The sequence below is a fragment of the Mytilus edulis genome, chromosome 1 (genome assembly GCF_963676685.1).
Source record: "Mytilus edulis chromosome 1, xbMytEdul2.2, whole genome shotgun sequence".
NCBI classification, from domain to species: domain Eukaryota; kingdom Metazoa; phylum Mollusca; class Bivalvia; order Mytilida; family Mytilidae; genus Mytilus; species Mytilus edulis.
In genome coordinates, this window is record NC_092344.1 from 90,561,748 (window position 1) to 90,589,439 (window position 27,692).

A 27,692-nucleotide genomic window follows, 5' to 3' on the forward strand; every position below is an offset into this window, starting at 1 on the left:
ATATTTTTTTCCCCGATTTCACGGTCCAGATTGTGTGTTAACTCTTAACATTGAGTATATAATGATAATATTAGGCCAAGTTCTAAGGAATACATATTTCCATTGGAAAGAATAGTTTTATTATCAGGCATTTTTTGTTGACATTGTTTTTGTGTTTGGTTATTGCTGCTATAAGATTATTCTCCTTTGCTTTGCAATGACGTTCACGGGAATACAAAGAAATTGATATAAAATAACTGCATGAAGACCAAGTTGTCGTTATAAGGTATTTATCTTTCATAGTGATAAATGGACATTTAACAATCATAAACAGTTATTACAAACCTAGCTCTTACAAAACAAATGATTTAATCACATCAAATAGTAGAGGTATATACATATAAAAACTTAAATATCATTTTTTTTTTGTATAGGGGCGAATTGACTCTAAGGACGAACGGACATATGACGAACATTTAATCAGGGCGATCGGCCCGTTTTTATTTTACACTTGTACTATTATTCTATATTCTATATTTAATCATATATATTATATAAACAAGTAATGCACATGGACATAACAAACAATACTAGCTGCATATTCTGTAAAATTGGTGCCGGTAAAGATCAGAACACACAAATAGTGTATCAAGTAAGTACACATATTATATTTTTTATATATTTGTTTACAATATCATTGTGGGTCAAAGTTCATTCCACAATTAGACTGGGTATGTAGATCTGAATGAGGGTCTGTCATTTTTTACTTTTTGGGACTATTTTTCTTAAGTCCATTATTCTTTATTCTTTATATTTTAGAAACCCACTTATTATACTCTTTTTTTTTTGGAGGGGACGACTATAAAGTTGTATATATGTGAGGGGGGTCTATATGTCTTGCCGGTATCTATACTTCCAATATATTTTGGGCCGTTTATTTTGCACTTTTCAGTTGCCCATTTTCTATTCACCACGAGACCCTTAGGTATCGTTTCTGTAATTGTAAAACGTTCGAATTCATTTAGAATAAGAAAAAAGTCATATGTCTGTTTATTCTGCAATGAGTTTGAAAGTTATATGTATTATTACAGATAAACATGCCTTGTTTTTTCTCAATCATATACCGACATCTCCTTATTTTTTATATCTTTAGTTATTTATTTGTTTTTAATGTACTGACTTTAAAAGATAAAACTTTTATGTTTTTATATACAAATCAAATCCGTAAATCCAATCTGAAAAAAGTTGTCTCAGTTTCTTCGAAAGCTTTATTATGAAGCCCAGGTGGTCGTGTGGTCTAGCGGGACGGCTACAGTGCAGGCGATTTGGTTTTACGATATCTCAGTAGCATGGGTTCGAATCCCGGCGAGGGAAGAACAAAAAGTTTGCGAAATCAAATTAATAGATCTAACATTGTTGGGTTGATGCTTAGACGAGTTGTATATACATAATGTATACAGCCATGTATCGCCATCATTGCTGGTGATCCGATGGATAAATCTGTTGTAGAGTTGTCACTGAGTCAGACGTACTGATAAATATAATTATTTTCTGTGACTGTAGTCTTGCACTAATTTGTAGGATCCTTTACTATAGACAATTGAGCTGATCTGTAACAATAACCTCTCCATGCCTTATATATCATGTACTGTAGTACGACGCTAGATTAAAACTGACGAGGAAAGGTAACACACGGCCACCGAAAGCTTTATTAAGAAGCCCACGTGGTCGTGTGGTCTAGCTGGACGGCTACAGTGCAGGCGATTTGGTGTCACGATATCTCAGTAGCATGGGTTCGTATACCGGCGAGGGAAGAACAAAAAATTTGCGACAGCAAATTTACAGATCTAACATTGTTGGGATGATGCTTAGACGAGTTGTAAATATATATATATGCCAAATAAAAATAGTTATTTGCGATGTGAACTGGCACAACTCTAAATTTCCAAAGGTTGTGACAGTTTAGATACATAACTGCGTGGATGGCAGTCCTCAAACAAAAATAATCAAAAATGCGATCCAAGTTGGTATAATATTTCAAATTTGACAACGGTAGGGCAATTGCAACAGAAACTACATATTTAAGCCTCCCAAACGAATAGCAGTTTAATAATGATTATAGAAAAAATAAGTTTTATCTAATAAGGTAGATAATTGAACGTGGCTCCGTACTAATACATCCATCCCAAATGAATGGAGCCCTGTAATTTAAACTGGTATTTTAAAAAAAATCTTCGAACTGTAAAGCCAGTACGGAAGCCGGAGTTACTGGAAACAAGTGATGACAGGAAAATGAGTGACTCATTCTATGCTTTTTCATATATGCCCTCTGGGGAAACTGTCCTTAACTTTCTTATCCAAAATCTTTCCCGAGCGACTCTGTCGACCTTTGACCAACCCTCGTTGTGGTCTATGATTGTGATGGTAAGGTTTTTGAGATCAGCTTGTGCGTGCCTAGGTCATCTCAAATGACGACTTACGGGTAGGTCGAGCTTGCAAGTGTAGTCACTTCGATGACCTTTCATGCGTTTGTTGAATGTCTGATCTGTCTCGCCAACATACTGCATGCCACATTATGTGTGTTTTGTAGACATGCGCAAAGCTTTCGACACCATACAACATAACTTATTATGGTATAAACTTCAGAAAATCGGTTTGCGTGGAATTTTTTTAGCAGCAATTGAGTCTTTAAATAAGGAAGTCAAATGTACTATTCGTGTTAACAATGACCATACCCCGTGGTTCAACGTAGAGACCGGAGTGAAACAGGGCTGTATCATATCACCGGCATGAGTGTTTTCTGTTTATATCAATGACCTCTCACAACGTATCAATTCCCTTGAGTGTGGATTACAGCTTGATGATTTTTGTCTCAGTATACTGCTTTATGCTGACGACATAGCTTTAATTGCACCCGATTAAAGTAGTCTTCAACGCATGCTTGATATTGTGTCTGACTGGTGTAGAACATGGAAACTGTCCATAAATGTGAATACAACTAAAGTCGTTCACTTTCGACCGCAGTCTTTCGATCGTTCTGAATTTAATTTTAAATGTATGGAGAATAATCTCGATTATTGTGACTCATATAAATATCTTGGTGTCTGGATGGATGAACATCTTACATTTACGAAAAACTCAAAAGAATTAGCTAAAGCAGCCAGTCGTGCTCTGGGAAGTTTAATGACAAAAGTGGTATTGGCAGGAGGAATGACTCTTAAGGTGTACACTAAACTTTATACAGCTACGGTGGAACCGATATTACTATACGGTAGTGGCATTTGGGGTACTTAATCGTTTAGTGCTATTTCAACTGTACAAAACAGAGCCTGCAAATATTTTCTCTCCGTTGGAAAACTGACCTCGAATGTAGCTACTCGTGGTGATAATATATGGAATGGACATCTTGTCACACAAAACAACGAATACATTAATGTAGGCTATTTTGTAGACTTCTTCGCACCGAACAAAATAGAACATCATACAAAATATTGAAATGGACATCTAGGAAGATCTTTCGATCGTTCTGAATTTAATTTTAAATGTATGGAGAATAATCTCGATTATTGTGACTCATATAAATATCTTGGTGTCTGGATGGATGAACATCTTACATTTACGAAAAACTCAAAAGAATTAGCTAAAGCAGCCAGTCGTGCTCTGGGAAGTTTAATGACAAAAGTGGTATATTTTGTTCGATATGATACAGCCCTGTTTCACTCCGGTCTCTACGTTGAACCACGGGGGCTGGGCTTTTGAAGTTGACAAAATTGTAAATAGTTTAAACATTAGAGATATTGTATACGACGTAATTGTCTTATTCCATAAAAACTGTTATGAGAACTGTTATTGAAAAATTGGTAGAACTCGACAATACAGAGTGGCACAGAGAACTTTTCAATGATAGGCGCAATATACAAAATGGTAATAAATTACGCACATATAGACTGTTTAAAAACAATGTAAAAACTGAAACGTATGTTTCGGTCCGGTGCACTACCCCTAGCCTACGAGATCGGGAGTTACTCTAGGCCGCTATTCCGGTAGAAGAAAAACTCTGTGTGTTTTGTAACCCTGGTTGTGTAGAAAATGAAAAACACTTCCTTCTTGATTGTGAACTTTATAGTGACTTACGGTATAATTTATTTTCCGAATGCTCTAAATATATTGACCACTTTAGCAATCTTGATATGGACGATAAATTTATACAAATCATGAACTGTTCAAGTATCCAACACTATTTGTGTAAAATATTACATACGTTTTTTATTCGAAGAAAGTTATTTTCATAGTAAATATATTTTTACTAGAATTTACAACTGTTCTTTAACGCAAATATTTTTACCAGTAGAAAATTTTAATACAGGCAATAATTTTTAAGCTTTATATTACATTGTCTACGTCAATTTTAACCATAGTCAAGAAATTATTATATATTCAGATTTATAATTTGTTTTTAAAAACTTTGATATAAGAAAATTTGGTATCCGGTCGTTCCGGCCCCAAGTCAATCCGGCCCAAAGTCGATCCGGCCCAAGTCGATCCGGCCCACGTCTAGACTGGTTCGCCTGTCTAGAGCCTGTCTAGATCAATGTGCATATTTCATATTTCATATATCAAGACATTTATAGAACAAGGTGATTATATATAGCGGGATCCCAGTCTAGCCCACGTCGATCCGTCCTCAAGTCGATCCGGCCCCATAATAAAATATGAATTTTACAAGTATAAGAACTACGATACAGGAAAATTTTACAAGTATAAAAAAGAATTTTAATGAATAATATTTAGTTGTTTTAACTATTGATCATTAATTGTATAAAAGTTTTATACCGTTAGTGTCTCATAAGTCAGTATTTATGGCTGGATATTGATTGTTTTATGTGTAAATATTATAAGTGTTGTATTTGTTTTATGACAATCAATATGTGACACTTTAATAAACAATTTTTTTTTATCCATTGCATGGTTGAAATTTAATAAATTCTGTTCACGGATTGAAAACTTTAAAGTATTTTTCTCCCTTTGAAATTAGCAGCCATTCCCTGCCATTTGTTACGTTTTCGTTAGAGCAAATTAAAATCGTTTTTATTTTTGTGCAGTATTAAATATTTGATAAAACAGAGAATTGAAATTTATGAAATACTGATTGCAAAATTCAAACTATTACAATTTCCTTCCTTAAAAATTATTGCAATACCGTTCCCTTTGTCTTTAAAAATATTGCAGCAAAAAAATATAAAGAATAATTTTGTTATTTTACCTTAGGTTATCTGCTGTTGGTCGTTTGGTCGTTGTTCGATTTCAATTGTCTTCTGTTTAATAGGAACAAAATAATTTTACATCTCACTATCATAACTTACATCACAAACCATTAATTTAGATGCAGCGTAGCAAAAGTTATAAGTAAAATTGAGAATGGAAATGGGGAATGTGCCAAAGAGACAACAACCCGACCATAGAAAAAAAAAACAACAGCAGAAGGTCACCAACAGGTCTTCAATGTAGTATATATTTAAAAAGATCATGATTTTGAAAAATACAATGTGAAGCATATTTATACTTGACACTATAAAAAATGTCATTTCTACAAAACTACACGTTGTGGCAAGACTCTGTGTGTAGGTCTCGTTGGAATAAATATGATAATACTTTCCCTTTGGTGTATAATACATATATTTTGGAAGCTAATAGAATAATGGTAAATTATGCAATGTCGAAGAATGAGAGATAGAAACAACAGAATTCTATAAAAGTATAACTGACGGACATTAAATTGACGGAAGAAGTTGTCATGCGGAAGAAGGAAAAGGGGTATATCAAGGACATAAGTTTCTTCCTTTTGTCTTTTTTTTATACACAAGAAATTACTCAGGGAAACACCTTTACGAAAGAAGTATTTATCCAATATTAGTTTGTGCGTTAACTTCGGGTTTTTGTGGTAGAACAGCAAGATTTCCTTTTCCATGCACTTGCTGTTTTTAATATGACATATAAAATAAGTAAATACGGTATGATTTTGTCTGGGAAATTAAGACTATCCACCCTAATTCAACCTAAAGTGATGCATAAGCGATCATGTGCAACCGTGCGATATTAATCAATGAGTCGGCTTCAACCCCGGACCCCATGACCAAGTGTTGAAAAAAACCTTACAGCATTATTTATAACAATACATTTAAGAACATCAGTGAACCAACGACCACTACTGAATTGCAGGCTTTAAACTTAGGACAATGAACAAAAAAGAATGTGACGGGGTTAATTATGTTAGTGAGCATCAAACCCCCCTAATCTTGGACAGAGATGGTAAAGCACAACAAATTAACAAGCTATAAAACTTAGTTGGCTAAACTCATTATTTGACAACATTCAAACGTCTTTTTGAAATATTTAGGTTGGCCCTGAAAAGGGCCGTTGAGTATGCAAATATATACTTTAAGAATTTCTCTCTGGTGACCCATCTCCCTGCAAGTTGTCTAAGTCCGTGCATTCTTGTTTCTCGTGTGCCTCCTTGCAACCTTTGAACTTACACGATAAGTCATATGATTCAGACGCAATTCTCTTCAATTCCATCAACAGATGTAAACGTTCCTGATGGTTTCTTGTGAGGTCTATCTTTCCGTTGAGTCTCTGAAACTCATGGTCAATTTGCATCATCTTCCTTTGTATACGGTGCATCTCCCTCTCATAATCAATTGTTGCACTTGCCATTTTTTTTTTAATTTAACACCTTCTACCAATGAAATGTCTTTTATAGGAAAATCGCTTATCAATGAGTAAATCGTTGTTTTGATATAATTATGAAAACACAAGCTTTGACACCAATTATGATTTTTCTCAAAATGCAGAAAATAGAGCTAGCTTGGGGTCTCTTACTTTGAAGTATTTAATTTAAATAAGATGTACGATATAATGAAGGAATGCAAGAATAAATAAAAACAATCTAATCGTAAAGGATATATATATATATAATATTATTATATTAATATATATATATATGGAGAATGTTGTTTGTGCCGAATGCACACCCCTTTTCAAAGAAATTTGTTCTGCATGAACACATGAGACATTAATTGTCGAAATCAGGAATTATGGTGTACTTTTTTCCACCTTTTGTTTGCGATATACCATGTTGTCCGCAAGTTTATGCTTTCTGTTAGATATTAAATTTTAATGATGTTTTTGAGCATCCAACCCCCCTAATCTCGGACAGAGATGGTATAGCACAACAAATGAGCAAGCTATAAAACTTAGTTGCAATTGGATAAACTCATCCTTTTTGTTACATCCTGTTGTCCGTTTATTATGGTAGTCGCCAATGGAAGTCAGCAGGGTATAAGCTAGTCCAAATAATTATGACGTCTGGCAAGGCTATTTTAATTTTATTCTGGGACGCCTTCCTACGACGAAGGCGTCCCAGAAAAAAAAATAGCCTTGCCAGACGTCATAATTATTTGGACTAGGTTTAAGCATATCAAATGTTCGACCTGTTAGGCAAATGCGTTTTGTTAAATATACTTTATCACTATTCGGTCTTTTGGGAAATGTTGTTTGGTCTGTATTTAGACACCTCTACCAAGAATTTTGTTTTCCACGTTGAGGTATAGAAAATGCGATTTTTATCCAACAAAATCATAGGTTTTTAAAATTACTTACAAGCAACAAGACGTCAATTAGCAAAATGAAGAGCTAAAACAAAGATAAAATCATTTCCTTTCGTTAAAGCCAACAAAAAAAAATGGACGAAAATTCTTTATTCCCAAAAGTAACTGACGAATATTTTATTTTCTATCCTGAACAGATTTTTTTAAAACATGTGATTTCGAAACAGAGGAGTGAACATTCTTATGTTAAACTTAAAGTTGTGTATTATATTATGAAATTCTTTAATAAAAAACATCTTCTTTAATTAATTTAATTTTTAAACAATTGATAAAATTTGACTAATAACCTTAATATTATCTTAAAATAATACCGACAAAGGAATGAATATCTTTCTTTCTTTCTTTAATTTACTTGTTAATTTTCTATTATCTCGATCGTGTGCTCATATCTCCTTGCACAGAAACAACACCCATTACATAATCACAACGAAAGAGCCTTTAATCAGTCATTTAAAACACTTAAAAATCACTGATTGATACAAAAACTTCAAGCACAAATATCAAACACTTGGTGAATTATTTAAATGCATATTTTAAATAATAGACTGCGATTAAACTGAATTATCTATTTATTGTATATTATTCATTTCATCTGTGTTACAACTTGATTTTATTCTTCTTTATTTAAATTGTTTCACCTGACCGTCAATAAATGTTAATTGCATTGAAGATCATCAAATAGGTCAAAATAATTCAGTTCGGGTCCGTATTGCATTAAAGATCATTAAATAGGTCAAAATAATTCAGTCCTGTCCGGGTTTCAGTGCGTACCGACAAATTGACCGTTGAGATGACCCTTGATTACGGTCGGTGGTCATATATGTGTATAAGCTTTTTATTTTTACGTTTAATATATGACTTCAGTTCTCGTTTTGATTTTTTTCGAGTTCGGTATTTTTGCTTGTTACCGATGTTCAAACTGGTAGCGTCAACAGTGTTGGCAAGTCCTACTTTACATGTATCAGTCCCATGCAAATCAACTCTCACGTAGTAAATATACGGATCAGGTGATCAATATAGTCTTTTACCTAAAAAAAATATGTCACTTTTGAATTGAGACACAGGCACATCGTATCGGTCAGATAATTCGTGTAATTCGTGTTGGTAATTGTAAAATTTTGCAGTGTCAATTTCAGTCGTATTCCGTTTTCTAACTTTAGTTTGCCTCAATCAAATGTTATGAAACGTGTACACAATGCTTATTACCACACAAACACAGATCAAGTTCATGACATATTTCGGTGGCGTCAGTTTTACCGTTCTAGAGTTATGTTCCTTCACAAATGGAAAAAAGGCTGAATTTTTCGTATCGTTTCGTTTCGTTTCTGTTCTTTTACTTTAGTTTGCCTCAACCAAATGTTATTAAACATACACCCAATGCTCATTATCACAAAACACAGATCCAGTTTGAATTTTGCTGGCATCACCTTATTCTGTTCTTAAGTTATGTCCCTTTAAAAATGGAAATATGCTGAATATTTCGCTTCTGTTCTCTTACTGAAGTTTCCCTTAACCAAATGTTATGAAACTTATACACAATGCTTATTACCACAAAAACACAGATCAAGTTCATGACATATTTTGGTGGCGTCAGTTTTACCGTTCTAGAGCTATGCTCCTTTACAAATGAAAAAAGTGCTGAATTTTTCGTTTCTGTTATACAGTTTGTCTCAACCAAATGTAATGAATAAACTCATCAAAGATACCAGGATTGAAATTGAAACGTATACACAATTTTTATTAATACAGAACTCAGATAAAGTACTAATTTTGGTAGCGTTAATTTTACAGAGTAAATAAAGTTATATGCAAGCGGGGGCATTATCGGTGTCCCATGGACATATTCCCCATTTTTGTCTCGCTTGACTGAGTCAAAAAGCGAGACATAGGTATGCTGTTTCCGGCGTCGGCGACGGCGGCGTCAACAATGTATTAGTTTGTGATTAGGTCTAGTTTTATGGTGAACTACTAGTGGTAAGTCAAAGATATTTGGCATGCAGCTGTATAAGTACTGGCACATCTCATTACCATGGAGATTATTTGACCCACCCCCCTCAGTTATGGTCTATTGACTTTGAAACTTTTGCTTAGTTTTCATGTATTAGTTTGTGATTAGGTCAGTTTATGGGGAATCACTAGTGGTAAAGTAATGATAATTGGTATGCAGTTGTATAATCATTAGCAAACCTCATTTCCATAGAGATTATTTGGCCCCGCCCCCTCAGTCATGGTCTATTAACTTTGAAACTTTTGCCTAGTTTTCTTGTATTAGTTTGTGATTAGGTCAGTTTATGGGGAACCAGTAGTGGTAGGTTAATGATACTTGGTATGCAGTTGTATTTACATTGGCACATCTCATTACCATGGATTTTTTTACCCTCCCCTCAGTTATGGTTTATCGACTTTGAAATTTTGCTTAGTTTACATGTATTAGTTTGTGTTTAGGTTTGTTGAAAGAGAACTACTTATGATAAGTCAATGGTATTTGGTATGCAGTTGTATTAGCATTGGCACATCTCATTTCCATGGAAATTGTTTAGCCATGTACCTTCAGTCATAGTTCATTGACTTTGAATATTTGCTAAACTTGCATGTTAAAGTGTTGCTATTTTTATTTCAACACTTGCATTATCAAAATTACAAAAAAGCGAGACATATCTCTGTGATAACAGTTTATTTTTATATGAACAACTGTCAATCTAGTGGGAGGTTTAGCTATATAGAAAACCAAGTTTAACCCACGTCTGTACCAAGCGATGAATATGATAGTTGTTTTCGTCATTTCCGTTGGTTGATAACGTAGATTTTATCAGTTTTTACAGACTTCCCCGAATTTACCTTGGAGTTCGGTTTATTTGTTATGTATATTTTAGCAAACAAAAAATTTCCGATTGATACTTTTTGTGTATTGAGTGTCCAAAATATTTTGATATACTACCAGTATATAAATGATTTACTCTCAATTTTGTTGTTGACAATTTTGTTAGATTTATGTGCAGTCATTGTCTTTCTTTGTTTTTACTATTTGATCCGGTTTTGTTATGTATCTATGATGTATATTACACATTATTAGCTGCTGGATTACAAATATTGACACGTTAACCAATTAGGTCGGTTTTGGTTTGCTCACACTATTTTGTCAATATAATGTAGTCAACAACTGTCATACATGTATGGTTATAGGTACAAGACAAAGGCTGCGTTTAAATCAAGCATATTGAGAATAATTTTCTTCAAAAATCATCAATTGAAAAACTTTCAGGTGTGAGAATTGACTCTAATCTGTCCTGGACGGGCCATATTAATTACTTATGTTCATCAATATTATCTAGACTTTATTTACTCTCTAAAATCAAGAAATTTCTAAATATTGATATAAGAAAATTATTTTATAATGGTTATATTCTCCCACTGATAGATTAATGTTGTATTATGTGGAGTGGTTGTGCTAAAAATGAGCTAGTCAGAATAAAAAAAAATGCAGAAAAGGGCTGCAAGACTTATTTTAGATGATGATCCACTTTCATCATCAGCTCCACTGTTTAAACAGCTTGGATGGATGACAGTAGAGAACAGAATCTCATACCACATATCTGTTTTGATGCAGAAATGCCTTAAGAATGAAGCCCCTGTATATCTCACTGAAAAATTAAAAAAAAAAAATGCCAGAAATAAACTAATATTGTTTAATAAATGCGTCTTGCAAAAATTTACAAGTTCCAAAAGCCAAAACAGAGCTGTATAAGAAATCTTTTATATATTCAGGATCTATTTTATGGAATAACTTACCAATATCCCTGAAAAAACCAACCTCAAGTTGATGCCAATACTATATATGTCATTTATGAATTTGTAACTTTTACCTGTTTTGAAAATTGTATATTTCATACCAATTTTTTATTTCATTATTCATGTATGTGTGTTTTTTTTTAGATATTTTGTAATTGTTTGTTATATTTCATGCTAACAATTCTTATATTTCTAACTGTGTAACCCTCTTTAAATAAAGAATTATTATTATTATTATTATACATGTGCAAGGTTAAGCTAGCTTTTAAGTTAAACCAAGTTAATGTTATTTGGTAAAAGCCCTGCACCAGGTTAGGTATAAGACAGTTGTTTTCCAGTCGTCCCGTTGATGGATATAAGCGAGCGCTTGGTTGTATTCAGCTTTTTATGGACTGTCCTTTTTATACGACCGCAAAAATTGAAATTTTTGTGGTCGTATATTGGTATCACGTTGGCGTCGTCGTCTGCGTCGTCGTCGTCGTCGTCCGAAGACTTTTGGTTTTCGCACTATAACTTTAGTTTAAGTAAATAGATGATGGTCCGAACCGTTTAGGAATTAGGGGCCCAAAAGGGGCCAAAACAAGCATTTTTCTAGTTTCAGGATAATAACTTGTTTACCAGTATTTCAATTGCTCTGAAAGTATAATGCAATGTTTAAAATCACAAGTAGAAGGTTTGGATTCATTGAAGGGGTTATGGGGCCAAAGTTAAGGAATTAAGGGCCAAAAAGGGCCAAAAACAAGCATTTTTCTAGTTTCCAGACAATACCTTGTGTGTAATTGCATGGATCTCTCTGAAATTGTACCACAATGTACCATATAACAAAGGGGAGGCTGGGATTAAGTTTTGGGTTAAATGCCAAAAATATGTAGGAATTAAGGGCCAAAAAAGAGCCAAAAAGAAGCATGTTTCTAGTTTCCAAACAATCATGACAATAACTTGTGTTTAAGTGTATGGATCTCTCTGAAATCGTACTACAAGGTTCAATATTACAAAGGAAAGCATGGGATTGAGTTTAAGGGTTATTGCTCCAAGGGGGGGGGGGGGGGGTTCAATAAATTGGGGGGGGGGATCTCAGTTTACCATTTTTTTAATGGATTTTTTTTTTCAACATTTTTCAAATTTCAAATTTTGAAAAGTTTCAATAAGAAATATTCAATTGCACAGTATTGTGCAATAGATGTGTTAGATCTTGAACCACATTTATTTTGTGGCAAAAAACCTATATTATGTCAAAAATTTGATCATAATCAAAATTCAGACAGTATCAAGCTTGAATATTGTGACCAAATTTGCCCCAACTGTTCAGGGTTCGACCACTGGGGTCGTATAAAGCTGCGCCCTGCGGAGCACCTGGTTCACAATATGCCCCGAAAAGATATCATTATCTGTTAAAAGAGAAAAATTATATAGGTCCCATCATTGTTCTAACCGGAATCGGAGAACGCTGATCACATATAAGTCCATAGGTGCATATGTGTCTTTCCTTTACACTCGTCCATTTCAACTTACAGATAACCACCAGTCAAATCAAGTATATATAACAATTTGAAACCTAAATAGTCCGCAGATGTTCCAAATCTAAGTAGAGGATATGCGTTCTTTCTGTTGATATAGTTAACTCTTCTAAACTCAAAGCAAGATCTAACCAATGCTTTCCTTTTTAAAAGCAAAATGGATGTAACGCATGCGATTTTTATCTTAAATTTTCTGACTTTCAGTTTCAAGAAACATTCCTTGCTTGTGAGGTATAAAATTGGTAGAGGTTGTTTTATGGGTTTTGAAGCACTAGTATTTATAACATGGTTTTAAATATTAACACCACTGGGTCGATGCCACTGCTGGTGGACGTTTCGTCCCCGAGGGTATCACCAGCCCAGTAGTCACCACTTCGGTGTTGACATGAATATCAATTATGTGGTCATTTTTATAAATTTCCTGTTTACAAAACATTGAATTTACCGAAAAAACTAAGGATTTTCTTATCCCAGGAATAGATTACCTTAGCCTATTTGGCACAATTTTTTGAAATTTTGGACCCTCAATGCTCTTCAACTTCGTACTTGTTTGGCTTTATAAATATTTTGATATGAGCGTCACTGATGAGTCTTATGTAGACGAAACGCGCGTCTGGCGTACTAAATTATAATCCTGGTACCTTTGATAACTATTTAAAAACTGATACAATTTTAGTCCGGTCAAATGAAACTGTCCTGTAATTCAACCAATTGTTCTAACTTGATCACTTTGATTCTCAACAACCTTAAAAATGTTTATCAAATAATGGATTCAAATATGTGCAAACAATTCTTTCTTGTTTGGAAACTGCACCTATATTCATAACAAGGAAGAAACAGATTTAACCGATTTTATATTACTTTTTTCTTTCTTTTTGACAGTGCTCTTGGTGTTCATTAATTCATATTAAGCGTGTACTTGATAGTCTGATTGCTATAGATTTGTTTGTACTCTTCTACTTTTTTTAAATTAAGAAGTTAGAAAAATATCTTGCAAAACTTATATACAATTACCAATATTTTAGTGTCTGCGTTAATCGTAATAGACTAGATTCTAATAATTTGTGTCAACATCTTAGCGAAATACAAGTAAGTTTTTTTCCGAAGGAAAATATCAGTTTTAACTTTTACCAATAAACACCCAAATCATATTGGAATACTGTAGTTGTCTTTCTTTAAACATGCGATATAAAACTAGAGGTGAACAGCCATAACAGCAGAATACAGACAAAACACACGGTACCGTCAATACTGCTGGTGCATGTTTATTCATAACGATTGCTTACTATCTCTGCTACAAATATATGTCAAAATAATGACTCGGCACAACAACTTTTGTCACATTATTATGTTTTATATCGTGCTCAACAATATGCTTATTTTAGAACTACCATAGACATTGAAGTATTTAAATTGGTACAGAATAGAAAAGGTTAGAATATTTTTATTGCCCCAATTACAGGACCGAAAGGGCATAAAATCAGTTAACATTGATTGACATAATTGAGAATTACAACAATAGACATCACAGTGTACTTGTATATTTAGTACATTAGCATCGATGAAGAATATGATTAAGCAACCATATGAATTATGAAAGCACAATAAGTAAAAAAAAAATACATTACATGTATTCGTATTTAGATTAGTTACTAGAATCAATATCCTTAATAAATAAAAAAAAACTCGCCAATATACTACTAGTATTATACCAGTGGATATGGATCAAACCTGGTCACAATCTTACTTTGTATGTGAAAGATTACTGCCGCTGTTGGTAATGATTTTAATGATGCATAGTTTTAACTGACAAAATATTAACTTTGCTCAAGGGAGTGTGTACCCTAGTTTCGACACACTTATAAAAAGGAAGATGTGGTATTATTGCCAATGAGACAACTATCCACAAAAGACCAAAATGACACAAACATTAACAACTATAGGTAACCGTACGGCCTTCAACAATGAGCAAAGCCCATACCGCATAGTCAGCTATAAAAGGCCCCGATAAGACAATGTAAAACAATTCAAACGAGAAAACTAACGGCCTTATTTATGTAAATAAAAAAAAAAACAAAAAAAAAAAACAAATATGTAACACATAAACAAACGACAGCCACTGAATTACAGGCTTCTGACTTGGGACAGGCACATACATAAATAATGTGGCGGGGTTAAACATGTTAGTTGGATCCCAACCCTCCCCTAGCCTGGGACAGTGGTATAACAAAATGTATCATTCAAGCATGCAAAAAACGAATCAATTTCTATATCGGTGAATAGTGTACACATAACTGATTAGTCCCGGTCAATGGCCGTTAGACGTCAGAACAACATCGGACTGGAGAACGACAACCATTAGTATCTATAGGAGTTTAAACAATGTTTGTTCCTATCAGATATACTGGAAGATTGGCTCATTTATAGTTTCTTTAATTATATCATATATTTTTTGGTGCCATTCTAATTACACCTGTTGCCTTGGGGATGCGATATCGCCGCATGTTTTAACTTCAGAATGTTTGTAATACGTGTACTCAATATTCATTTAATCTGAATTTTCGTACATAAATACTTCTTCCGGCGAATTGATAGAGTACCACCCAGACGCCGGAAAGCAAGTTAACTGCATGCATGTTACTGATTTTCTTATATTTGACCAATAGACAACCCGTTTTGTTTACATCTGAAACTACACTTGAATCATTCCCTGCTAACCTTTTCATAACACTGAAATCTGTATTATTCAGATTAATGTCAGACCGTATCGACTTTCATTCATTAGTTTCTAATCTGTTCACGCCCTGGGTTCTTTTGATTATGTGTTCTTGATTTCTCCTTTTGATTTTATGATCACATATTGGAACTTGTTTAATATCTGTGTAACTTATATATTTGCGGTTACCTTCTTACTATACGGAAGCCGATAAGGGCCATTCAAAAAAAAAAAATTATGTCGTAATTACGACATAGCATGTCGTAATTTCGACATAACATGTCGTTATAACGACATCGCTATGTCGTAATTTCGACACAATATGTCGTTATAACGACATCGCTATGTCGTAATTTCGACATAACATGTCGTTATAACGACATTGCTATGTCGTAATTTCGACATAATATGTCGTTATAACGACATCGCTTTGTCGTAATTTCGACATAACTTGTCGTAATAACGACATAGCTATGTCGTAATAACGACATCATTATATATATTAAAGAATATGTATTATGATTGCCAAGACACTAAATGACACAGAAATTAACAACTATAGGTCATATCATAATGCCCCAAATAACTAGAAAAGCCCCCGATTAATCAGCTATAAAAGAGGGGCGAAAGATACCAGAGGGAGAGCCCCCGAAATGCTGTGTGGCAGACAGTGTTATTAATTAATTATTAGCTCCCTTGGTTAAACTCCAAATTTCATATTTAATATATTTCATTGTTAAATAATTTACATGAAGCTGAATAAGTATATATCTGTTAATTGCATAGCTTTTGCTATTTGAATTCATTGATTAAAGATATTTATTTATATTTTAAAGTTTAATATTTGTATCGTCGCAAAATCTTTGGTCACCTTCTTTGGTTACCTTCTGTGAGAAACTTATATATTTTATAGATCCTGATTGAAAGTAATAAGAAACTGACTGGGGACTAAGCCGAAAGATAAAAAAAAAAGCCGACTGACCGAAAATCCTATAAAGGCAAAGAAAGCTTAACACCTTTCATTAAGGTTCATGTGGACCCTATGGCTAAAATGGCCGTATTTTCACCTCATAATATTCTCTGAGTACAGGCAATGAGGGTGAATAGACGTATCGATTGCTACATGTATTTACTGTCAAACACGACGTTACACATAAAAAGCGGCGTCGAAGAGGGTTTTTGATTAATTTTTGCAAGTTTTATTCGTTTTTTTATATGTTGGTTGATTTATTTATTATATTACAAAATTTTTTAAATTTCTGATTCTGGTTCTGTTCGTTTTGTGATGTCATTTTATCATAAATTACCTCAAGTTGTGGAAATCTATTTAATAATGTTTACCCTTTAAGTTATTTCAACTAAAAATGCATTACTGTCGCAAGTAATGTGGGAAAGAAAGATGGGACAGAAGTAGATATAGGCAGATGTGGTACAGTTTTCCGTAAAAAAGATATTTTTTTAGATGTACGAAACTTTTATCATATGATGTTTAACTTTCAAGGTGCATATCATCTGTCATTGTAAAATTTCTAAATCTTAACTCAACCCCAATACAAATATATCTGACACTCTGCAAGTAAATCAAACATTTTTACCCTTGGTTAAATTTGAATAGAATTGTATTTTCCCTGGTACATAAGTTGTCGAAATACATACACCCCTTCAATTACCTGAACCTTGGCTTGAGAATTATTTCCGCAAGTCATCTATAGTGTTTAATTTCTGATATACATTTTAAAATATAGTAATCTACTCCTGGATCGTCCGCGAAAACGGCTTAAATAATCCCGGGTTTTTAAAATTCGATGAAACGGTTTTCGTCGCTGTTTGGGATTTGTCTTTCAATTACTAGTACCTCCATTTCATGCACAAGTTTATATTGACGAAAAGTTCCGGCTTCGCTAGTACAGGAATTAATTTCATCACGACAGTTATAACATGAAAACATGAATAGCAGGACAAATCGCGAAGTAAAACACTCCGTGAACTGGTATAAGTCTTTTAATATTGGTGATTGCACCTTACTGAAATGACAACTTTAAATGATCTATGGAGTACTTCCACAATATAAATTTCAATTCGAATTTTACATTTAGAGGATTGTCTTGGTGTCTAAAATTTGTCTTTGCAAAAGTTGGACGAAGTTCATATGTTTTTCCCCATTTCACCATTCTTTTAAATAAATCGTTAAAAGCTATAAACGATTAATAAAAATTGCAAAATTTAACCTGTGTCGAACCTATGTTCCCGGGTGGAGTCTATAGCAACATGCGCTATTCTTTTTTTTCGGCAGCAATCATCAACCTGTTTTTCCAAATTTCACAACACGATTTGTTTTAATTATCATGAACATTTAATTGAAACTTTAGCACATATAACGACGGAAATTAGCGTCTTTCGAACTTTCGACGTTTGGACAAATTGGCTACTGTTTTGTAATGTGTGGAAGCATTTTATTCCTTTAAGACCCAAACATGTAGTTAATAAGAAAAGCATCTTGTCATTTTTTACTCTTCGTGTATCTAACTTTTGTTTTGATTAATTATAAAAAATACGCGTTAACTGCTTTGAAAAATGAAATATCAACTTGGACAAAATGGCTACCGTTTGAAAAACGACTGTGTAGAGAAGATTTTATTGAATCAGCAATATTTGAACTCACGAACAATGAGGCAAATATTTGTACTTTTGTTAGATATTATTATTGTCTTAGTATACTATTTTTATTCATTTTCTGCTACTTACAAAATTCACTTTCAGTCGTTGAGATAACGAAAAACGTCGTTGGACATTTTTCTTATTCCCGCTTAATATAAAGCCACCGAGTCAAATAAAATTTGGCAAAAATAACGCCTTTAACGCCACAAAGAACCGACACCTGTTGTTGTTCCTGCCAAGTATCAAGAAGATCAGAGAATAAGAAATAGGATCACTATACATAAGATTTAAAACAGTTTTTCATAAATGTAACGTTGGACATCCGGTTTTTTTTCACATAGCTTTGCTAATATAATCATCAAATATACTAGATATTACTTAGTATATGATCAAGAGCTGTAAAAACATAATTTGAAACATATATTGAATTTGCTTTAATATTGGTTCGAGTTTTCTAACATTTTTATTTTGTTTTGCGGATGAAATTTTGAAGATTCTGTTTTAAATCCTAGAGGTTGAAGAAACATCGTGTCCAACGTTTGTAAGTAGAAAGAGAGCAATCAATATTTCAATTCACCCTTATTACACGAAGGCATGTAGTTGGCGCTGGTTTATAGGTAGGATGTATGTCAGTCCTCATATAATTCCACACATATTAGTTCAAACAAGTAGAAAGTTTTAAAGACTAACTACGGTCGGTATCTCAATCGGATCTATAAATTATATAAGTTTCTCACAGAAGGTAACCAAAGAAGGTGACCAAAGATTTTGCAACGATACAAATATTAAACTTTACAATATGAATAAATATCTTTAACAAATGAATTCAAATAGCAAAAGCTATGCAATTAACAAATATATACTTATTAAGCATCATGTGAATTAATCAACAATGAAATACTTTAAATATGAAATTTGGAGTTTTACCAAGGGAGCTAATAATTAATTAATGTTAACACTGTCTGCCACACAGCATTTCGGGGCCTCTCCCTCTGGTATCTTTCGTCCCTCTTTTATAGCTGACTATGCGGGGGCTTTTCTAATTATTGGGGGCATTATGATAGCATATAGTTGTTAATTTCTGTGTCATTTAGTCTCTTGGCAATGATAATACATATTCTTTAATATATATAGTGATGTCGTTATTACGACATAGCTATGTCGTTAAAACGACATAGTGATGTCATTATTACGACATGTTATGTCGAAATTACGACATAGCGATGTCGTAATAACGACTTGTTATGTCGAAATTACGACATGCTATGTCGTAATTACGACATATTTTTTTTTTTTTAATGGCCCTTATCGGCTTCCGTATTACTATAAGGCGTTCTTTTTTTTTATTGTAGCCTGCAATGCCTAGACATTAATTCTGCGTCAAAATGCACTTTTCTTGACAAGTTTTGAGACATAGTGCAATTTGATTTACATAACAATTTTATTTCAGATTTTTTTATACATTTTTTTTTATTCTGAATGTTCCTAAAACGTTCTATTGTTTATAAAAAATCAAACTAAATGTTCTCACACTGGATATTTGCTAAATGTAATGAAGTAATGACAGTAAGTACTTAAATAGAAAGATATTAATAATTAAAAGATTTGTCAAAATAACATTAAACTGAAGTAAAAACTTCTATAAGTAGTTCTTACGGTAATGTTTTTGCTATTATTGGGATCATTATTAAAGATACCAATTACTATCATTATTTACGTAATGGCAAAGATTAAGTACTTCCACATCCACTAAAACGTCAACAAAATGAACTGAAATAGTTTATTTACTGTTCAATTAATCTGCTAAAAGAAAGATGTAAAATCGATAATGCAGGGTAGTAAAAATAAATAAATACCAAAATAAAGTATACAAAAATAGACATATACGATAAAATTATAAGCATCATAAACATTGTGTAAATACATGTAGTGTAAAGTAAAAGCACAAAAATACTGAGCTCTGAGGAAAATTCAAAACGAAAAGTCCATAATCAAATTGCAAAATCAAAAGCTAAAACACAACAAACGAATGGACAACAACCCTTGTATTCCTGACATGGTTCCAGTCATTTTTTTTAATGTAGAAAATGGTGGATTAAACCTGGTTTTATAGCTAGCCAAATCTCTAACTTGTGTTATTATATTTTACAGCTTAATTCTTATTCAGTTTTGATAGTTTTTTTTAATTCTACGATTTACTTTGACAGTTGTTGCATGGTTGCATATGATGTAACATCGGTATATTATGCCTGGTATTGGGGCGTATTTATAAATCCCAAAAAGTCCAATGAAAAAAAAAATGGTGGAATAAACCTCTCATATGCACGCCATGCGCATAAAACAACACGAGTGCAAACAAGTAAACCATTATAGCTTACTTCCTAAAATATGACTTCATTATTATTGCATAAAGATTTTTCAAAACAGCAACTCTGATAGATTTTGGTAAAATTATAGTACCCATACGATTTCCTAATACATGTACACATATGAGACAATTCAACCACTGCCTTCTATTCTCTCATACGCATTTTATTGTATTCTGATTTAATTATAAATATTCAACCCGAATATGCATGAGATATTTGCCACTTAACATGAAGCAAATATCAGCCAATCAGTCTTTTTTCTTATATTATTTGAAAACGAACAAATGCAAACCTATGGTATAAAACCGGTTACTTGGTTTCTGTTTTTATTTTAACATGATAGATTATATATTCATTTCAGGATGAAGACTTTGTTGTGTTTAGAGATATACGACCGGCGTCTAATCATCACTATTTAGTTATACCCAAAATCCATGTACCAAACCCTAAACAATTAAATCAAAGTCACATTCCATTAGGTAAGCTTACTTAAAAAAAAATAGTTTTTAAATGTTATACGAAGTCAAGTAATATGTGCTTTTATTTTCTTCTGATGCAGACTAAAAATAAAAATAAAATGTGGCTTAATTTCCGACTAGACAGCCTTCCACCAGAGACCAAATGACATAGACGTTAACAGCTATGGATCATCGTTCAGCCTTTAACAATGAGCAAAACCCATGAAGTCTATTACATAAATGGTAGGTTTTTGTGTGCGTTTTCATAAAACCACCAATTTTCCATTAGCAAGTCCAAAAATAGCCCAGGTAGTATCAGAGCATTAAATGCACCTCGGGGACAATACACTTACTAGTCCACTCATACCCCGTCAATAAGTGAAACAGCATACTGAAGTAATCTCATCATTATTTTAATTATAGTTACTTAATTTTGTGTTTTAGTTGAAAAACTGATTTCCATAGGACAACAGGTTTTGACCGAGAAAAAGGGTGATATAGACGATACAAGGTTAGTGCAGTTTTTCAAATTTATCTATTTATTTTTACTTTGTTCTATATTTATTTTTATTTATTGTCATTTGACTTTTCTTTTTTTCTCACATAATACAAAGAGTTAAATGTATTGTAATATCTTCAGTACTGACATTGCTTATCTTCTTTATTAAGTGTTATAGTGTTCTTGTATTAGTCTTTAAAGTTTGTAAATTATTATTTTTTTCTGTTTACAGTTAAGTCCATTTTTTTTTTATTAAAATATCATTTTGACATGGCTTGGTACTTATATATCCCGTCTTTATGTTATTGTGCTATGGTCATTTTGTGTTATCTTGTCTTTTATTTTTGCTGATGTGCTTTGTCTATGTACCATTATGTTTTCTTTGTTGACATATTTGTTTTTTTCATTGTTGACTGCTATACCCTATTTTTATAACATTTTTAATATTATGTCGTTTTTTTCATGTTCACACATACTTATCAATATAATGGAAATTTATGCGCCTGTCGTACAAGGAAACAGGTTTAGCTAGCTATAAAACCAGATTTCATCCACTATTTTCTACATGAGGAAAGGCCTTGTTTCAATTCGTTTGATGTGTTTAAACATTTTGATTTTGTTATTTGATAAGGTACTTTCCGTTTTAAATTTTCTTTGGATTTCACAACAGGCAAAAGTCAGGAGCCTGTAATTCAGTGTCTGTCGTTTGTTGCTGTGTTACGTATTTGCTTTTCGCCTCATAATTCAAACAAATATTCACCAATCCCCACGAATACATATTCTACCGGTTCTATGGCATACATGTTTACCTTGATATGAAGCCTTTATATAAATATGTGTTGACTGAATTACTGTTACCATGCATATTATTTTATCTTGGCCCTCTCAAAATGTAATTTTACATTGCGCCAATGCTTTGATTGGTTGATCTAGGTGACAATATTAATCTGACCCTACAAGACGATGACCAATAAGAAAGTGTCGATGACGTTACTTCATTTGTGATTATGTTTTTTTTTCAGCTATGGTTTTCACTGGCCACCGTTCAACTCTATTTCACACCTTCATCTTCATGTTATATCACCGGCCTCCTCCATGAGTTGGTTTCAAAGAGTTATATTTAGACCAAATTCATTCTGGTTTGTTACGGTAAGATAACATATATATATTCTTACATATTATTCTTCAGCATTCTTATACTCATAGTTCCATGTGTGTGTGTGTGTGTGTGTGTGTGTGTGTGTGTGTGTGTGTGTGTGTGTGTGTTTGTAGTTGTTCCTGGATTATAATCATCTCCGACTGGGGCTTGGACCTATACATTCCCCATCTCTCTTCTACGACAAAACATATCATTGTAAAACTGCGTTACGCCCTTTTTATATGCAAATCCGCTTTCATTTTGAGAGATGTTACCACCTTATCTTGTATATTGAAAAAGTACCCGGACTGAACACCATACATGAAGTATTCTAAGTTTACAATAGTGCAGATGCCTGGTATTTCCCATTCATAGGAAATCCAATGGATAAAGTATAATTTGCAGTTGTCGGTATACATAAAGCAGCTATATTTGCTCATATGTATGTGTCGAAATAACATTTATAAAAACTTCGTGAAAACAACAAAGGAGTAGGTCCGGTAAGGGCCGATTTTGGCCTCAAATTTTAGGTTCATCTAAAGAAAGATTTTGGACACTTTTTAAACACTGAAGTGTCTGTTTCAATTGATTCAATTCGTGTATGTGAAAGATTTTGACTGATTTAGTCATTAAAAACGCTCCGATTCAAGCTTAAATATGAAAAATCTATCAAATATGCCAAAAACCGTCACTTTTCAGATGGTTTTTGTCAAAAATGAAAGTGGCCGCATCCGTGTTCATCCTCAACCTTTATATATGTTATATATTATTATCAAATACAACTTAGATTTCAATATTATGAATGAACACGAATGCGGCCACTTTCATTTAGGACGGAAACCGTCTAAAATTTAGCTAAAATGCTAAAATTGTGAAGATTTCAGTAATTTAGCATGACTTTATGATGCTAGTACCCGATATTTGTGCATTGTATTGTCAAAAACAGCCCATATTTGTGAAGCAGAAGCATTCTACCTTCCAGTAAATAGCTAAAAGATTACATTTTCACAATTTTGTAAAACTGCTATATTTTGGGGCCAAAAAGGGGTCTTACTGAACCTACTCCTTTCTTCTTAAGTAAAAAATTGAAAACAAAACGTTTAATTGTTCTATGCGTCCGTAGCGCTTTCTGGATTTATTTTCTATACTTTGGCGTGTTCCAAAAAATGGGGGTTGACAAATGTTGATAATTATTTTTTTTCTCTCAAAATACAGTAGCGGATATAGTGTTTGTATAAAGTTAAAACAAAACCATTAAGGTTACAAAATGTAATTCGAGGCCCAATATAAATATAGGCAACAGTATTAAACCACTGTTCAATAGTCATAAATCGATTGAGAAAAAAACAAATCCGGATTACAAATTAAATCCGAGGGAAACACTTCAACTATAGGAGGAAAACAAATAACAACAGGAACACTGAAGTGTAACCAGCAAACAAACAAAAAACAAAAAGAAAAACGCCAACATACATAGAAACGAACTGTATGATAACAACTGCCTTATTCCTTATTTGGTACAGGACAATTTAAGAAAATATGGTGAGTTAAAACTGCTTTTATGGCTAGCCAAACCTCCCACTTATATGAAATAAAAAAAATAACGCTAAAATTCCTAGACTTCTGAAAATAACAACCAAAATATAAACAAAAGTTAACAAAATACAAAACAGAATACTTAAGATCGATCAAGACGGACCCAACCAAAAAAACTAGAGGTGATCTCAGGTGATCCAGAAGAGTAAGCATATCCTACTCCATATGTGGCACTTATAGTCTTGCCAGGTGATAAATCTAATTCGGTAGGTCACAGTCGATAAAAAGAGGACGGGTGTGTGTAATAGACAACTTTCGACTTCGTTGCATTTCCGTCAAAAACTTTGGTTTTTGTGGACATCATTCGTGGGTTTAGGGGCACTGTCACTTCCTTTCTGTTGATGAGCGAGGGATGGAAGAATATGATGATATATTGCACTTATTTTCTGAAAATTAAATTCTTATAATTAAAAATCAGCAACACTGTAATTAGGGAATTACGTACCTAAAGAACAAACATTATTTCTAGTTTATCCTGCACAATGACGATCATCAAACAGATATTCCATAACGGTGAACTGTTTGAAGTTTCGTCATTCTGTTTTCTTCCAGTCATTAATGTGTGTTTTGTTTTAGTTTATCCATTGCATATACTGTATATTCTTAATAAACTAATATAAGGTTTTAGTTAAATAAATAGCAAATATAAAATAAATCATCATTTGAAAATGTTTGAAGTTGGTAGATAGATAATAACCATAAAATAAATACTTGTGATTCATAATTGTTTTCAAAATTTCACAATTCTCAAACAAAATTACAATTTCTGGTAATCACACCTGACCTTGTAAGCATAAACGGGAGTCTGATGTGTGTGTCTGTTAATTACAAAGTCACTACCATTAAGTTATGATTACTTTTTCAAAATATTTTTTAAACATAGTATATGTCATTAATATTGAATGCATAAAGAATGTCATAACAAATCCACAGTGGGTCATTCCCCTTCCAAAAACAGCATGCAGACATTTTAGATTCGAAATAAACCAATTACTGTCTTCATCCAAAATAAAGTTATCCAGAGTCAGTACTGAAAAAAATATCCTTTCACAAGAAACAGTATTAAGGTACACTGAGAGTGTATACATCACGAAACCAAACACAGGTACCCAAACAACTATACACCAAAAAAAACCCAAACAATTAAAACGCAAGGTTGCAGCTATTCCGCATAGATAATGCTAAAAAAAAAATCTAAAAAAAATCACAAAAAAATCGTACCCATAAAGTGTGCTGAATAATCGGAACAATCTGAAAAGGGAACATTTAGTTAACGAGATTTTGATCAACCAGTACGTTGTAGAACACAAAAAGACGTTGTAAACATTATCTCCTCAACCAATGAATCAAACATGCCAACATTAATTTATACAATGTTTTTGTGTCTTCGTATTGTATTGTTATTTTATGATAAGATTGTAAAAAATATCTTTCTGAATAGAAAAAGTATTAAAGTATAACGGTATTTTCTCGAGAGAAAAAAAAACAAGCTTCATTTTCTTAGTGTGAATTTTTCTGCTTACACAACCCGAAAATCCACTAAAACGATTCCTAATTATCAAACATTCGAAATTTCTGATTGTCCACATTCATTTTCCTGATTATTTCACCGAATTCACCTTTTTTTAACTGTAATAATCAAAAGCGTTCACAATAATAATGACACTATGTATGAGTATTAACTATTGAACACCCAACAAATAATGCCTTTTCTGATTCAGTCCTTCAATTCTTGTGCTTTTCTTCCGTATACTGTTTAAAAACTAACAACTTAATTTACAATTGTTTTACCTGACAATTTCACAGGTTTGTTTATCGTTGTTCTATATTATCTAACAATTTTTGCTTCAAGCTTGATACACTTTTAACAATATTCTTAAAGAAAGACAAAAGTCAAATTTCAATACATATTAAAAACTTCAAATAAAACTCGAGTGATGATATATTAGAATTATAACACCAATCAGATTCTTCGAGCAAATAACAGGTGTAAACATTATCAGATGTCAAACGAATTGAAAACTGTATATTACTTATAAAATTTGGATCATGTGCGAGCCTGGAAACTGCAAAAAATGTGTGTTATAATGCAAAGAAAAATAATGATAAAAGTAGAAAGAGTAAGGGAACAAAAATCAGATAATTTAAAATTCTAGAAAAACATGATAGTGTCTAGATAATTCAAACATTTTTGTGTTTTAAGAATGCTTTACTGAATGCTATTTATTTTATTCTATGCTCTGAGGAACAATTTCGTGTATAAAAAAAAATGAAAATTCTTGAATTTGTTTTTTGTCCATAGATTTATGAGTTTTGAACAGCGGTATACTACTGTTGCCTTTATTTGAATTGAGCAAGAGATGTGAATTTGGTCGATCATATCCTTTTAGGAGACGAACACTTGATTCTCTTGGGGTGGATTTTTTTCTAACTAAATATTGACTTCACCTTAAAAGTTGCGAGTCTCGCTTAATTTGTTTGTCAAAATATTTATTTCCAGACTGTTTTGTTTCGTTCTTACCAATCCCCCTTTCCCGGGGGAATATAAAATCGTCACCTGATAGTTATGATTGTATAAAAGAAGAGTTGCATGTCTGTATAATTATTATTAACTTTTTTTATTGTGATAATGAAAAATAAATAGGAATTGAGTGCAATACATTTATGTATTGCTTATATTCATAAAGATTTTATTGTTTTGTAGGCGGAATGGTTAATTTCACGACTAAAGGCTATGGAAATGACACCTTGTAGGATGTGATAGGATTAGACGTTCTTTGATTGGTGTAGTTATACGGACACCATAACACGGCCATTTTGATTATTTGTTAATCTTATTTTAGATTGGTGCGATTATTGCCTATTAAATGTTGTCGAATCGATTACAATGTGATGTTTCTGTCAGCTTATTGGTTATTTTTCATATCTGAATTACTTGTTTGTTGCCACGGAAAATGACATGACCTTTTTTGTTTTTTGTTGTATATCGATAAAAATGAATATTTAAGGCTTAATGAGAGGAGATAATCACACGAATTTGATTGCTAATATAATGTGTTTGTGTGATGAGAAATAAAATGTATTCGTAAGAATATCTATTATAATGCCTTTTTTGACACGAACATTCAATATGCGTTGCTTCTGATTATTTACCCACAAATTGTCTTGTTTCTTAGCATAACAAAACGCTGATATACCAGTAGATCATATTAAACAGCAATGTTTTGTGTTTTTTATATTATCTTTTTATTCATTACCAAGTCCTTGGAAAAGAAAACAAAATCAAGACGAATTCCCACTGTATTT

At 32.7% G+C, this 27,692-nt stretch overlaps 1 protein-coding gene across 2 annotated transcripts; it reads left to right on the forward strand.

Annotated features, from left to right (window-relative positions):
* Positions 1-438: 438 nt before the first annotated feature.
* On the forward strand, positions 439-27,478 carry LOC139494468 (adenosine 5'-monophosphoramidase HINT3-like). Of its 2 annotated transcripts, none has more exons than XM_071282634.1 (5): positions 439-631; positions 21,057-21,174; positions 21,598-21,664; positions 22,675-22,801; positions 27,074-27,478. In XM_071282634.1, the coding sequence occupies exons 1-5, from the start codon at positions 545-547 to the stop codon at positions 27,101-27,103; spliced, it is 429 nt and encodes a 142-aa protein (XP_071138735.1). In that variant the 5' UTR covers positions 439-544; the 3' UTR covers positions 27,104-27,478. The 2 variants fall into 2 exon arrangements, with proteins under 2 accessions (XP_071138735.1, XP_071138731.1); XM_071282630.1 differs by having other exon boundaries at positions 450-631; positions 27,091-27,478.
* Positions 27,479-27,692: the final 214 nt, after the last annotated feature.